Below are 14,132 nucleotides of genomic sequence, written 5' to 3'. Positions count from 1 at the left end.
TCAGTGAAATCAAGATGTACTATAACTTCAGGATCCCTTGATTTACCCAGCTAGTAACTATAAGAGGCGACTCTACACATGGACGTCACCAGATGGTCAATACCGAAATCAGATTAATTCTGTCCTTTGCAGCCAAAGATGGAGAAGCTCCATACAGTCAGTAAAAACAAGACCTGGAGCTGACTGTGGCTCAGATCATGAGCTGCTTCTTGCAAAATTTCGGCTTAAATTGAAGAAAGTAGGGAAAGCCACTAAACCTTTCAGGTATGACCTAAATCATATCCCTGATGAATATACAGTGGAGGTGAGGAATAGATTTCAGGGATTAGACCTGATAGACAGAGTGCCTGAGGAACTATGGACGGAGGTCCATAACGTTGTTCAGGAGGCAGCAACGAAATCCGTCCCAAAGAAAAAGAAATGCAAGAAAGCCAAGTGGCTGTCTGATGAGGCTTTACAAGTAGCTCACGAAAGAAGGGAAGCGAAAAGCAAAGGAGAAAGGGGAAGATATACCCAACTGAATGCAGAGTTCCAGAGAACAGCAAGGAGAGACAAGAAGGCCTTCTTAAATGAACAATGCAAAGAAATCGAGGAAAACAACAGAATGGGAAAGACTAGAGATCTCTTCAAGAAAATTGGAGATCTCAAGGGAACGTTTTGTGCAAAGACGGGCATGATAAAGGACAAAGAAGGCAGGGACCTAACAGAAGCAGATGAGATTAAGAAGAGGTGGAAAGAATACACAGAAGAACTATACAGGAAAGATCTGAATGTCCCTGATAGCCATGATAATGCGGTCACTGAACTTGAGCCGGACATCCTAGAGAGTGAAGTCAAGTGGGCCTTAGGAAGCATTAGTAACAACAAAGCTAGCGGAGATGACAGTATTCCAGCCGAGCTATTTAAAATCCTAAAAGATGATGCTGTTAAAGTGCTGCATTCAATATGCCAACAAATGTGGAACACTCAACAGTGGCCACAAGACTGGAAAAGGTCAGTTTACATTCCAATTCCAAAGAAGGGCAACGCCAAAGAGTGTTCAAACTACCGCACAATTGCGCTCATTTCACATGCCAGCAAGGTGATGCTCAAAATCCTACAAGCTAGGCTTCAGCAGTATGCGAACCGAGAACTACCGGAAGTACAAGCTGGGTTTCGAAGAGGCAGAGGAACTAGAGATCAAATCGCCAACATTCGCTGCATCATGGAGAAAGCAAGAGAATTCCAGAAAAACGTCTATTTCTGCTTCATTGACTACGCTAAAGCCTTTGATTGTGTGGATCACAACAAACTGTGGCAAATTCTTAAAGTGATGGGAGTACCAGACCACCTTACCTGTCTCCTGAGAAACCTGTACGAGGGTCAAGAAGCAACAGTAAGAACCAGAGATGGAACAACCAATTGGTTCAAAATTGGGAAAGGAGTACGACAAGGCTGCATATTGTCACCCTGCTTATTTAACTTATATGCAGAGTACATCATGAGAAATGCCGGGTTGGATGAATCAGAGGTCGGAATTAAGATTGCCGGGAGAATTATCAACAACCTCCGATATGCAGACGATACCACCCTAATGGCAGAAAGCGAAGAGGATCTAAAGAGCCTCTTGTTGAGGGTGAAAGAGGAGAGTGCAAAAGCTGGTTTGAAACTCAACATTAAAAAAACTAAGATCATGTCATCTGGCCCTATCACTTCCTGGCATATAGAAGGGGAAGAAATGGAAGCAGTGACAGATTTTACTTTCTTGGGCTCCAAGATCACCGCAGACGGTGACTGTAGCCATGACATTAAAAGACGCTTGCTCCTTGGGAGGAAAGCTATGGCCAACCTAGACAGCATAGTAAGAAGCAGAGACATCACCTTGCTGACAAAGGTCCATCTAATCAAAGCTATGGTTTTCCCAGTAGTAATGTATGGCTGTGATAGCTGGACTATAAGGAAGGCTGAGCGCCGAAGAATTGATGCTTTCGAACTGTGGTGCTGGAGAAGACTCTTACGAGTGCCCTGGACTGCAAGGAGGTCAAATCAGTCCATCCTAAAGGAAATCAACCCTGAGTGCTCATTGGAAGGACAGATAATGAAGCTGAAGCTCCAATATTTTGGCCACCTAATGCGAAGAGAAAACTCCCTGGAAAAGACCCTGATGCTGGGAAAGACTGAAGGCAAAAGGAGAAGGGGACGGCAGAGGATGAGATGGCTAGATAGCATCACGGATGCAATGAATATGAACTTGAGCACGCTCCGGGAGAGAGCGCAGGACAGGAAGGCCTGGCGTGCTATGGTCCATGGGGTCACGAAGAGTCGGACACGACTGAACGACTGAACAACAACAACAACAAACTATAACTATAGAAAACGTTATATATTCTGTACAAATTATATTTTATTACAATGGGTTGGATCCAATGCTGGCCATCCACTAGCAGAATGGACACCACTACCAGAATAAATTTCTTCTTCCTTCTGGAAGGCACCTGTCAAATCTCCTCCGTGGGGTTGGGGGAGCCTCCAGAGCAGATTTGAGACACATGCAAGGAGGGAGGGGGGCTGCAGGGGAGGATGGGGAAGTTGCACTGTGCAAGCTGACTTCCACTTGCACAACTGTTAGATCCAACCCAATATAATTAGTATTCAAAAAATTCAAACACTTTAAAAAATACAAGGAACCATGCAACTACTTCTCTGCATTCATGGAGGCTTTGGCTTTTGTTTCATGAACAGAAGACTGCTATGCAAACTAAGGGTGGTTTGAAAAGTAGTTTGTGATATGACATATGAGTCTGCTTTCCAGAGCGGCGAGAAAAAACCTGATCCCTTGGCATCACCAAACTTACATCTTTTTGGATCACAGTCCAATATTCACAAGAATAATATAATAACATGCTTTTTCATAAATATTGGTCAACATATATGCACAGCTCTACCATTTTAAACCTAAAACACAATACACAAATGTATTCTGCTATGGCAAAAATGCGATATTTTCTCCCTTTATTTTCTTTTTTCTTTTTAAGAAACAATCTTCATACTGAGCAGATCAAAAATCAAGTTACCTGAGACATGACTGAAGTTTTACAGTTTCATCAAAGGAATGTGGCAGGACTATTACAGGTCTAGAACATTTTTTTAGAAGCTTTGAAAAACATTTGGCATTAAAAGCAAACTTGTTAACATAAAATATTCAGATTGAAACAGATTTTACCAAGGCATTATTTAAAAATTGTAATAGACAATTACTATTCTCATTTTTGAAATAAACCCCACTCCTAAACCTCTACTACTGTTATTAGATAATATGACATAAATCACATATAGCAACATACATTTTTATATAATGTCCAGTTCAGATACATATAACTACTAAACACATTTCTATCAAGAATTGTATTACTCAGTAATAGGGTTCTTGAAACAGTGAGTTTATAGCATGACACTTTGGTCAGCTGAAGAACATTATTATTTTAGAATAGCTTGTAGTTAAGTAAAATCTACATAAAGTTTGAAAATCATTTTTGTCTTCAAAAGACAGACATTCAAATTATTATTTCTACAAGAAATAGAAAAAGCAACACATTTCTTGCTGAATGTCTAGTGACAAAAGGCAATAGCCACATTTAACTTAAATATTCTAGAGTAGGAGACACTAGTTCACCATGGCTTCACAAATGGACAAATATCACAATTCCTCAAAATAGACAAATACTGCAGGATTAGTACTTGGTCTCAGAAGTCCTGAATGATTAGTTGCCAAGTTGCGGGAAGTGGCCATTTTGAAGAGAGAATACAGCCCTGTTCGGGTGTTTAAATTCATGAGTTCAACATCGTACGAGGGGCAGAGATTTGAGCTGTGCTTGATAGCCTCCCCCCCCTTCTTGCCCCCCATTGCCCTGTGTTGGGAAGGATGTATGAAGCGGGGAGCTTGCTGTGTGTGTTGGCTTCCTACGACATTTAGAATCTGGAACTAAATCATGCACGGTGTTCTAAATCCTGTGCACACAGGCATAGACCAGGCTTCCTGCATCAAACCTTCCCTTCTACAAGGAGAGGGCAGCAAGAACAAGAGTGAGAGGGTGAAGCGAACAAGTGCATCTCCACTCTCTCTCCTCACACAATGGGTAACACGTGAGTACAAATTCCTGACTTACATCAGCTAAACAACCTTAATGTATACTGTCAGGTATTCAGAACTTTTATTAGCAAATAGTGTTCCAACAATGACAGCCAGTTTCTTGCAAGTCATCCTTTGTTTGCTCATAATACTATGATTTCCAAAAGCTGTAGTTAAAATATTCCATTGCATCTGAAGATACAAAGCATACCATATTAACCAACAAATCAATAGCTGCTTTTAGATATTTCTACAACAGTTATATACAACAGCTGAAATCTTATTCTACAAGGGGTGGGGGTAGAGAGAACATGCTTTGCATCAGACACAGTTGAAGGTGGTCACAGAAATCCAGGGTTCAGCTTATATATTTTGATTTGAATAAAATAAAAAATGCTGTTTCTGCAAATCATTTACACAGCATCACAGTGAAGCAAGCAGAAGCTTGTGCAAAACATAAAGTGGCTTTTCAGAATTATTTGTGCAGTATTATCAAGTTAGGCAAGCTTTGAAAATTCACAGATCTCTTATTCAGGCTGTAGACTTTACTTAAACTCTCACACTAATATCAGAATGAGTAATAAAACTTGTCACTGCCTCATCCACTGATTCTGAGACTAAGCCTTGATCAGCAATATCACATCAAACAAGGCTGAACATTTGTTTAGCAGTATACATGCAGTGCAGGCACCAGATATGATCTTCCCCTCCCACTGCCCACCCAGCAACGTCTTGCATGTACACCTGTCCCAGAAGGGTAAGCTGGTGCACAGTAACCTGGGCATGGGAATTGCTGATTTGGGGTATCTGCATAATCAGCAATATCACATCAAACAAGGCTGAGCATTTGTTTAGCAGTATACATGCAGTGCAGGCGCCAGATATGATCTTCCCCTCCCACTGCCCACCCAGCAACTTCTTGCATGTACACCTGTCCCAGAAGGGTAAGCTGGTGCACAGTAACCTGGGCATGGGAATTGCTGATTTGGGGTATCTGCATAATCAGTCATCTCACAATGAGACCAAGGTAGGAGCAGGCGGGGGGTGGGGGGGGAGACCAAACCCAAGCCAGCCATTCACTTTAGAAGACAATTTGTATTGATTATGTTTTAATTAGTTCAACATTACAGGAGAAATACATACTTGCAGGTTTTCGCTTTCATAAAATGTCCACTAAATTCTTACAAACAAAACTGCCTCTGAGAGATGAGTAGTATATGAAGAAGAAAATAAGACTGACATCTCAATTTCAAAATATACAATAAGAATTACATGCTATTTATTTCATATAGTAAATGGGTTTATTAATCTAATAACAATTTTTTTTACAACTACTCTGAATATTCACTTCCATAAGTATATAAAAGCATCTAAGAAACCAGAAAATGAAGGACTAATAATCTGTAGCAAATTCAAATAATTTCAATAATGGTTTTCTTATTTAATGCTATAGTAGGCAGAATATTAAAATCTAAAATATAAATATATATACACTATTTGTCAATCATGCCAGAATAGTCTACAGTCAATTAACACTTTTGTTAGAAAGATGAACCATTTAAGGGTTAATAGTATAGGTTGCTATCGCAGTGCTTGTGCAGGTTAGTGCTAAGAATGCACAAACTGAAGCAAAGTCATACAGAAACCAGTTAGGCTACCGAAGACACTTTTGCCTTACTAGTGACAAATATGTCTCTAAACTGCAAGTTTCTAAAAGGCTTTTTGACAAGTGAATCTATATCATATGGCTGATATGTCCATTAGAAGGGTTTTCCCCATTTTAACCCAGCATCCTGTTACACTTTGATAATTTCATGGACATTTTCACAAATCAATGAACTTGATCCCTGAACTGAAGTCACTGGTTCTGTAAATCTACAATAACACAAGTCTTTTTCCCCTGAACCCCTTCATTCTGTGACGTACCATCAACATCATCTGCTGCATCGCTCTCTTCTTCTTCTATTATTTCAAAAGGAGTCATTACATCATAGAGAAATGAGAGGAAACCATAAAACCAATCAGAACTTTCCTCTGCTAAAATATTAAGGACTTCCTCAAGTGAATCAATATTTTCATTATTGCCATCTTTGGTCAGGCCTACACAAGAATAAAGGAAAGAGAAAGAGAGAGAAAAGGCAGCAGTTAGGTGGAAAGGAGAAGTGGAAGGATTTAAGAAACCCTGTATCATGATCAGTAGTCTAACAAGAATAAAACGTTAAAATGGTATAATTGAGAAAATTAGTAAAAAGAAACTGTGAAGGTCTTTACAAGGAGCACACTGTTTCCAGTTATGAAGAAATGGAGGAAATGTTGAGAAAGATTTGCACTACTGATTATGCTATGCCAATTTGTCACCAGAAGCCACTTGTCAAGGTTACAACCATGGTTATGTATTTTTCAGTGTTCTGCAGAGTAATGTGATATCCATACAGTAATTTCTTACACTGCTTGATCTTTTTAAAAACCAAATCACACATTACTCTCCCTGATATCTGCATATCTATGCCTACCCACAGCTTCATGCATCTGACAAAGAAGGCCCCTGTTCATGAAAACCTATGCCACAAGACATATGCCATGCATCCCTGAAGTGTCACAAGACACTTCTGCAAACAAATATGGCTATCCCTCTGGAAAGAAAGTGAGTCTTCAGGCAACAAAACACACAGCATACATGACAACCATTCAGAAAACGGTTGTCATGTACGCACTTAAAGGCAAAATTGAAAACAAAGGACTCTAAACACTAACGTAAAAAGAAACCTGCTGGATCAGAATAAGTGTCAATTGGGTCCAGTGTCCTGTTTCCAAACAGTGGCAGGACAGATGCTTCTAAAAAGCCAATGAGCAAGGTACAAAGCCAACAGCCTTTTCCAATATATGAAGCCAACAACTTCAGAACTGTAGTTTCTCTGGAGGTTCCATTAAGTGGTTAAATGAATCTTTTCATAAGTGTATCTGCAATGAATTTGTCCAATCCCTCTTTAAAATCATCATTACATTTTATGACAGCAAATTCTGTAAATTAATTATGTTCTGTCTGTAGACGTACTTCCATTTGTCTATTCTGAATCTTGTGTCAATCGATTTCATTGGCTGACTCGAAGTTCTAGTGTTATGACAGAGGGAGAAAATCTCTGTTTACTTTCTCCACACCATGAATAAACATTATTGATCTCTATAATGATCCTGCTTAGTTCAAACTAAAAAAACTCCAACCACTTTAGCCGTTCCTCACAGAAAATTTGCTCCAGCCACTTCATCACTTTGGTTTCCCCTCTTCTTCCACCTTTCTCATCTATATGGTATTCTTTTGATATGGGCAATCTAAGCTGTATTTCAGATGTGGCCACAACACAGGTTTATATAAAGGCATAATGATAATGGTATTTTAAAAGTGCAATTCCTTTTTCTAATAATCTAGGGAATTTGACCTTTCCACTATACCCAGACTCCAGGTTGACCTTTTCATTGAACTTTCCACCATGACTCCAAAATCTTTTTCTGATCAGTCATCACCAGTTCAGAATAATCAGCATATGTGTGAAATTGGGATTGCTTGCCACGATGTGCATCACTATTTTTGTATTACACCAAATTGCATTTGCACTTTTGTTGCCCTTTCACCCAATTTGGAGAGATCATTTTGGAGCTCTTCGTAGTCAGCTTTGCTTTTCACAACCTTGAAGAATTTGGATACCTCACTGTTTACACACAATACAAGATCATTTATGAATTAATGAAGTAGCATAGGTTCACTACAGCTCAACTACTTACTTCCCTCCATTGCGGAATTATTCTCACCTCAGCTTCTTCTTTTTTAACTAGCTACTGATCCATAAAAAGACCCATTCTCTTTTCCCATTATTGTGTTAATATGCTTTCCACCAATTGATCCAGGATAGAAATTAGACTAACTGGTCTGTAATTCCCTGATTTCTCCCTTAACCCCAATCCCATTTTAAAATTGGTATTATATTGGCTACCTGTCAATCTTCCAGTAAGCAGATCAATTTTAGTGACAGTTTGCATTTTTTTTCTTAAGAGCTCAGCAATTTTATATTGGGAAATACCATCAGGAACTGCTGACTTGTTTAATTTGTCAATTATCCTTAGAACTTGCCATCACCTATATTTGACTTATTTTTGAAGATGCTCTCCTTTGAGGGAAAATGGTTCAAATATGGGTATCCATAAAATATCTTCCCCACTGAAGACTGACACAGAGAATTCATACATACTTCTCTACATTTTCCCCATTCTTCTTCAATAATCCTTTTTTCAGAATCCCTTTTCATCTAATGGTCCAACCACTCTCTGGCTAGTTCTCTGCTTCTAGTCTATTTCAATAAATATTTATTGTTTGCCTTAATGTTTATGTTTTTAAGCAAAATACTCTGCAAACAACTTATTGTTAAGTTGCATTACTTTTGTCAGAGTTTGTCCTTTTTGTTCACCTGAACTGGACAAGACTTCCACTCCTTAAACCCTTTATAGCTTGCCTTTATAGCTTGCCTCTTCTTGTTAACCAGGCTGGCAACTTTGTGGACTTGTTTGTACCTTTCCTAATACATTCTAAAATGGAATCTTAAACCACAATAACAACAAGAGGCTGAAGACAGCTAACATGAGCTCTCCCTTTCAGCTTCTTTTAAACTGACTTTTTGTAATTTGTTTCTTTTGAAATTATGGTTGCAATCTTAAACACATTTACTAGCAAGCTCCATTTCTGAGTAAACACGGATAGGACTGTGCTATAAATATGGCTATGCTGAACTCTCTGTGCTACTTACCAATTACATGTATGATGAATTCAATAATGCTGCAGTCACTGTTCCCAAGCAGTTAGGCACAATTTAAATCTAATACAAAACCCTGAGCACCACTCAGGATTAAATCCAGGGTTACTTCTCTCCAACTAGTTCCATATCGAGCTGTTTCAAGGCACAGTCTTGATTGTACTTAAGAATTTTAGTTTTGTCACATTTACCCAGTCAACATGATGAATCTGTAGTCCCAGCATAAATGTAATGTAAGAACACAGTTATCACAGCAAACATGGTAAGCAGCTAAGAGAAGAAAGAATGATGAGATAAAGAACTATATAAAGCAGCAATCTCTAAGCATATTGTATAAAATTCATATATTAATGGTCAGGGAAATTTTGGTGGGGTTGAGATGAATCAGGGATCAGGTGTGGAAGCTTTTATTGTCAAGATTTTTTCTCCTATAAGACAATTGCTGCATGAAGCTGGATGACAAGTTGGGTTGCTTCACACATCACATTTTAGCAGGTATGTGTTACAAACCCACCCTATGTACCAGCTAAGCTTGTAATACAGGGATGGGGAACATGTGGCCCTCCAGATTTTGTTGGACTACAACTACCATCAGCCCTAGCCAGCATAGCCAATGGTGAGGGATGATGGCAGATGCAGTGCAACAGTAACTGGAGTGTCAGGTGTTTCCCATCCCTCCTAGAATGTATGAATTGCCAACTTTTTTTTAACACCATGTACAGAGTACTGGGTTGTATCCTATTGTGGCCACTCTGCTCACTGAAAACGTCTACCACCAGGGAGGTGGTTTTCAGCAATTCCCCCTCTCCCCTGCAGCCACTCGCAACACCCAAATCAGCTAGAAAGGGTCCCCCCAACTTTCTATCAGATTTGTAGGGTATGCGAAAGGGTTGCAAGGCAGAAGGGGGAACTGCTGAAAACTATCTCCATCCCCATTCCACTGGCAGACACCCTGCATCAGTGAGATAACCACAGCTTCATAAAGCCCACTATATTTAATGCTATGGAGATGTAATCCATAGAAATAATTCTTAAATAATTATTTTATCATATGATACTAATTGCCTAAAATGGTCAGATTAAAAGAAACTATCAAGTATGAGAATGTAAATATCTCCCTCTGATCTTCTGTCACTATTTACAGAACATGTATGTCCATTTTAAACTAAAGAAACCCTGATATATAGCACGGAAACACTGACCTAGCCATATTATAATCCCAGAACATGCTAAAAGGAATAATGTAACCAGTTGCAAATGGCACAGATATTTCTCTAATATTCTCACAATGTATAATGTGAGTCTAGTTAGTGATTTCTATAAAGACACTGGGTTTGTTCCTATATTAACCCCTGACACTACTACAATCTATGTACTTATTATAGCTCTACTTTAGTTATTAACTTTGAACTATAGAAAGTTACTTATAAATGATCACAAATACAAGTAAGCAGCTACTCAGATTCTACTGCATGGGGAAAGAAATGGAATAAGAATGCATGTTATAAGCCATAAATAAATTCCTAATCACATTTAAGTCTTAGAAACTGTGGTAGGACTGTGCCTTTACAACTCTACAACTTTTTGTTGATGTCACTTTCAAGAGAATGCTAACACCAAAGGCTAAGCTAATGATCCAGGATAGTAATGTATACCTGTCCAAATGTATGCTTTCGTTCTCTCTCTCTCTCTCTCTCACACACACACACACACACACACACACACACAGAGAGATTAGGCCCATTCTTTGTTCCACCAGGTAAAAGCTCTCGGTGCTTTTTAAAATAGGGGCGAAATTAGGCATGCACAACTACTGGCAGAACATTACATCATGTGTAATTGTTCATATTTATTTTATAAAAGATTCTATGAAGCACAATGTTGAAACTGAGGCAGTGATGTGAGTATCCCAGAAAATTTGAATCTTCCAGTGCAAATTCGGTTTTGCATAAGGCCATTTGCACAAGGCCATTTGCACAGGAAAAAAAATCAGTTTGCATCCAAAAATGTTTTGATGCCCTAGCCTAGAGAGAACTAATTTAGCATGTTTATTATACTTATATTTAGTAAACAAGAAAGCTACAGAAAAGTATACCCCATGTTAATTTTTCATCCCAATACACAATTATTTGATCTGAAATATCTAAGGAAAAAATTACAGCACATTTAATGTGTTATATTATGTAGAAAAAGTCATTAGAATACTTGTAAAAATTTAAAAACAATAGCATGTATTTCCTTTACATTTAAGGAAAAAAAAACAAAAAATATTGAAAACTGTTGACACACTAATTAATTTTAGCAAAACAAAGTAATGTGCATGAAATACTGACAACCATTCATCTATGGTTCATTTCAACAGAGTTCAGCTCTCTTCCACTAATGTTGTAGGGGCACTTTCAGTTTCGCTGTCACTATTTATTAGTTCCATTTCACTCTGAGCCATATGTATTTCAATGACATATCTATTCTCTCACATACTTGCTAGGGATAATCACCTGAAAAACATTAATTACAACTCTGAAACTGCCAAGATCGCCTAATATTGTATTTGCAATTAGCATATATTAATTCTTACTAATGAACTTATGAAACAGCAAATTTTCCATGGAAAAACTAAGCACTGGAAAATTAAGCCCCACATCACTAAATTGAGGAAATAATTATTCACAAAAATGATGACACCATTGGCCAATTAACATTCCATAATCACTCAGCTTTTCTACCCAAGTTGTTTATTGACTATTAAGCATGAATGGAAGAGGTCCAGGGTATGTCTGAACCTGCTTACTTCTATGCTAAAAAATACTATACTAACAAATACAGTTAATGAAGAGTGGTCAGAATATATAAAAGCAATGCATTAAATCTAGGTTACAGGCTGTACAGAATCAAATGAGGTGCACTAAAACACTGGAAGATCTTTGGTTTGTGTCTTTGTACTTGGCAAAGTTAATAAGCTTTCCAGATGAGAACAGTTATCTACAGAACACATAGATTTAACACTAGTCAACTTCCTTGGCCTGTACCAAAAGAAAACAATACAGAACCTTTAAGCAGCACATCAAGATGGCATGAGTATGATTCAACATAGATAATTAATTTTAACGTGAAGATCCTAGGACTTGTTTTGAATCCCTTTAGGCTGCCCCTCTACTCCTAGACTTTACAACTCTTCCACCCTACACAGTTCCTCTATTATTCTATTACTGCTAATCTTATCGATCTTCAAAATCCAGCTAATCCAAATGACAGCTGTTTTGAGTCCCCTTTTCTGTCATGTAGATCTGTAGATTGACCTTTGAAAAATTTCATCTCCACGTGTCTCTACATTTTCCCTCTTTAATTTGCTTTATGTAACCATAATTAGGTCTTCTTTTTGCTCATCTTCCCTCCAATTATATCTGTTTTCCTATTGGTGCCCCAGTATGTTGGATCATCTCTTCTTCACACTTTACAGCAGTTCTTATCTCTTCTCAATCCTATCCACCTTTTATGTGGATGGGATTGAGACTGAGATGGGGGTTGGACTCGATGGCCTTGTAGGCCCCTTCCAACCCTACTATTCTATGATTCTATGATTTTCTTCATTTGTTTTGCTTTTTATTGCACAATACATATGCTTCTCCATTCAAATGCCTTCGGGGTCCTTTCTTTCATTTTACCTATTGTCTATGGCTCATATCCACATAGAGCTGCTGTACTCCATATATATGGTTTTTATACATTTCTTTTTCAGAGGTAGATTTGTTCCTCCTATCAGCAAGGTTCTCTTATAAAATGTCTGTTTCATCATAGCTATACATAGCTCTAGATCTTTTGTCCTACATTACTTGCCTTCCCAGATAATGTAATTCCCCTTTAATGAATGGATAGCACTAATAATCATTTGCCCTAGAGTGTTTGGAGGAGCCAGATCTGATCCCAAATGTCCTACTGCACTTTCCAATGTCCTCCTGTACTTGACCAAATGAGTTCTTACCATTCCATGCCCTGGCAATGGAAGCCAATAAGGAATCAAAGCATGTCAGCAAAAGTATGGAAGTTCATCCTTTCACTATGGTTTTCAGAAATAATGCTGAGTATGAAGACGTGAGCACCTCATATTAAATGGTAGAAACAGACCAGAGGATATGTTCAGTGGAAATACCTCTTTCTCTTCCCCTCTATAGTTCACAGCCCAACTAAAGATGGTAACAAAAACAGGTAGCACAGCACAGAACCAGCAACAGAGAAAGGCGTTCTATTTTCTCCAGCATGTCGATTACAAAAGGGAAGGAAGAGCTGGGAAGGATACAAAGCAGCAATAAGGGACCACATCCTTATTAAGTTATTAATTTCCTATTGAAGAGCTAGGCAATATTTCTACTAACAGGGTAGATACCAATTCTATGCTCATCCCTGCCTCCTTTTAAAAAAATCACAATCTCCAACTTCTTCCTGAGGGTGAGAAGCTACATTTGAGTCTTTTTTTGGGAGCCATGCTCCAGCTCCCTTCAGGATGTATCCAGGATTGCTCACCAGCAGCAACTACTAAATCTATCTCACTAGGTATGCCCAAGACAAAGATGGAATGAGGTTCTTGATAAAGCATTAATTAGTGGTAGCTAGTGGGATGCACTTTAGAGCTATAAAATGTGGGCAACATTATCTTAAATTATAAGGCTATTAGGACTTCCATTTTTAGAAGGTCAAGTCAAAGATGCAAATCCCAAGCCCTAAGGGATCCTTTATCTCGACAACACTTTCTTGTGATGTGTTGGTAATAAAAGCAGGAAAGAGTAAGTGTATCAGTAGTCATTCAGTTGCACTTATACAGACAGAGTAACTGACTAGCATTTCAGATAATGGTCTGCCATCTATACCCCATGTCTTTTTTTCCTACCAGCTTTCCTATCTTCTGGTACTCACTCAATGATTACTGGGGGGGGGGGACTGAGGGGTTCTGGCCCCATTACTTCTTGCAACAGTCCCCTTAGCTACTCCTTTTAGAATCTGGTTAAAATGCGGGGGCGGGGGGAGTCAGTGTGAGATTTGTGGATTTTGTTTTTGAGTTCCCTAACTTAAGTACGGACACAATTTAACTGTAACAACAGGTTCTAGGAATAGAATGACCTCTCCTTAATTTGATTTAGAATTTCTAACCAATGGTTCTCAGGGTGCTTTCTATACAAACACCATGAGAAGTGCCCCATATTTTTAAAGTATCTATATTTTTAAAT

The 14,132-nt window shown here is 38.5% G+C and overlaps 1 protein-coding gene across 10 annotated transcripts in view; it reads right to left on the bottom strand.

Annotated features, from left to right (window-relative positions):
- The window catches only part of ASPH (aspartate beta-hydroxylase), a 198,530-nt gene that overhangs the window by 153,769 nt on the left and 30,629 nt on the right, over positions 1-14,132 (bottom strand). Inside the window, exon 5 of one of the 10 annotated variants that reach the window (XM_084849450.1) lies at positions 6,035-6,208. The exons of the other annotated variants lie outside the window; for them this stretch is intronic. Coding sequence (XP_084705576.1) covers positions 6,035-6,208 — 174 coding nt within the window. The remainder of the gene's footprint in view (positions 1-6,034; positions 6,209-14,132) is intronic. 10 annotated transcript variants of the gene reach the window in all.

This window comes from Heloderma suspectum, chromosome 4 (genome assembly GCF_057233095.1).
Source record: "Heloderma suspectum isolate Gila_16-S chromosome 4, 16-S_ref, whole genome shotgun sequence".
Classification (NCBI taxonomy): domain Eukaryota; kingdom Metazoa; phylum Chordata; class Lepidosauria; order Squamata; family Helodermatidae; genus Heloderma; species Heloderma suspectum.
The sequence above is the reverse complement of the archived record's forward strand: the minus strand, read 5'-3'. Positions and strand labels throughout refer to the sequence as shown.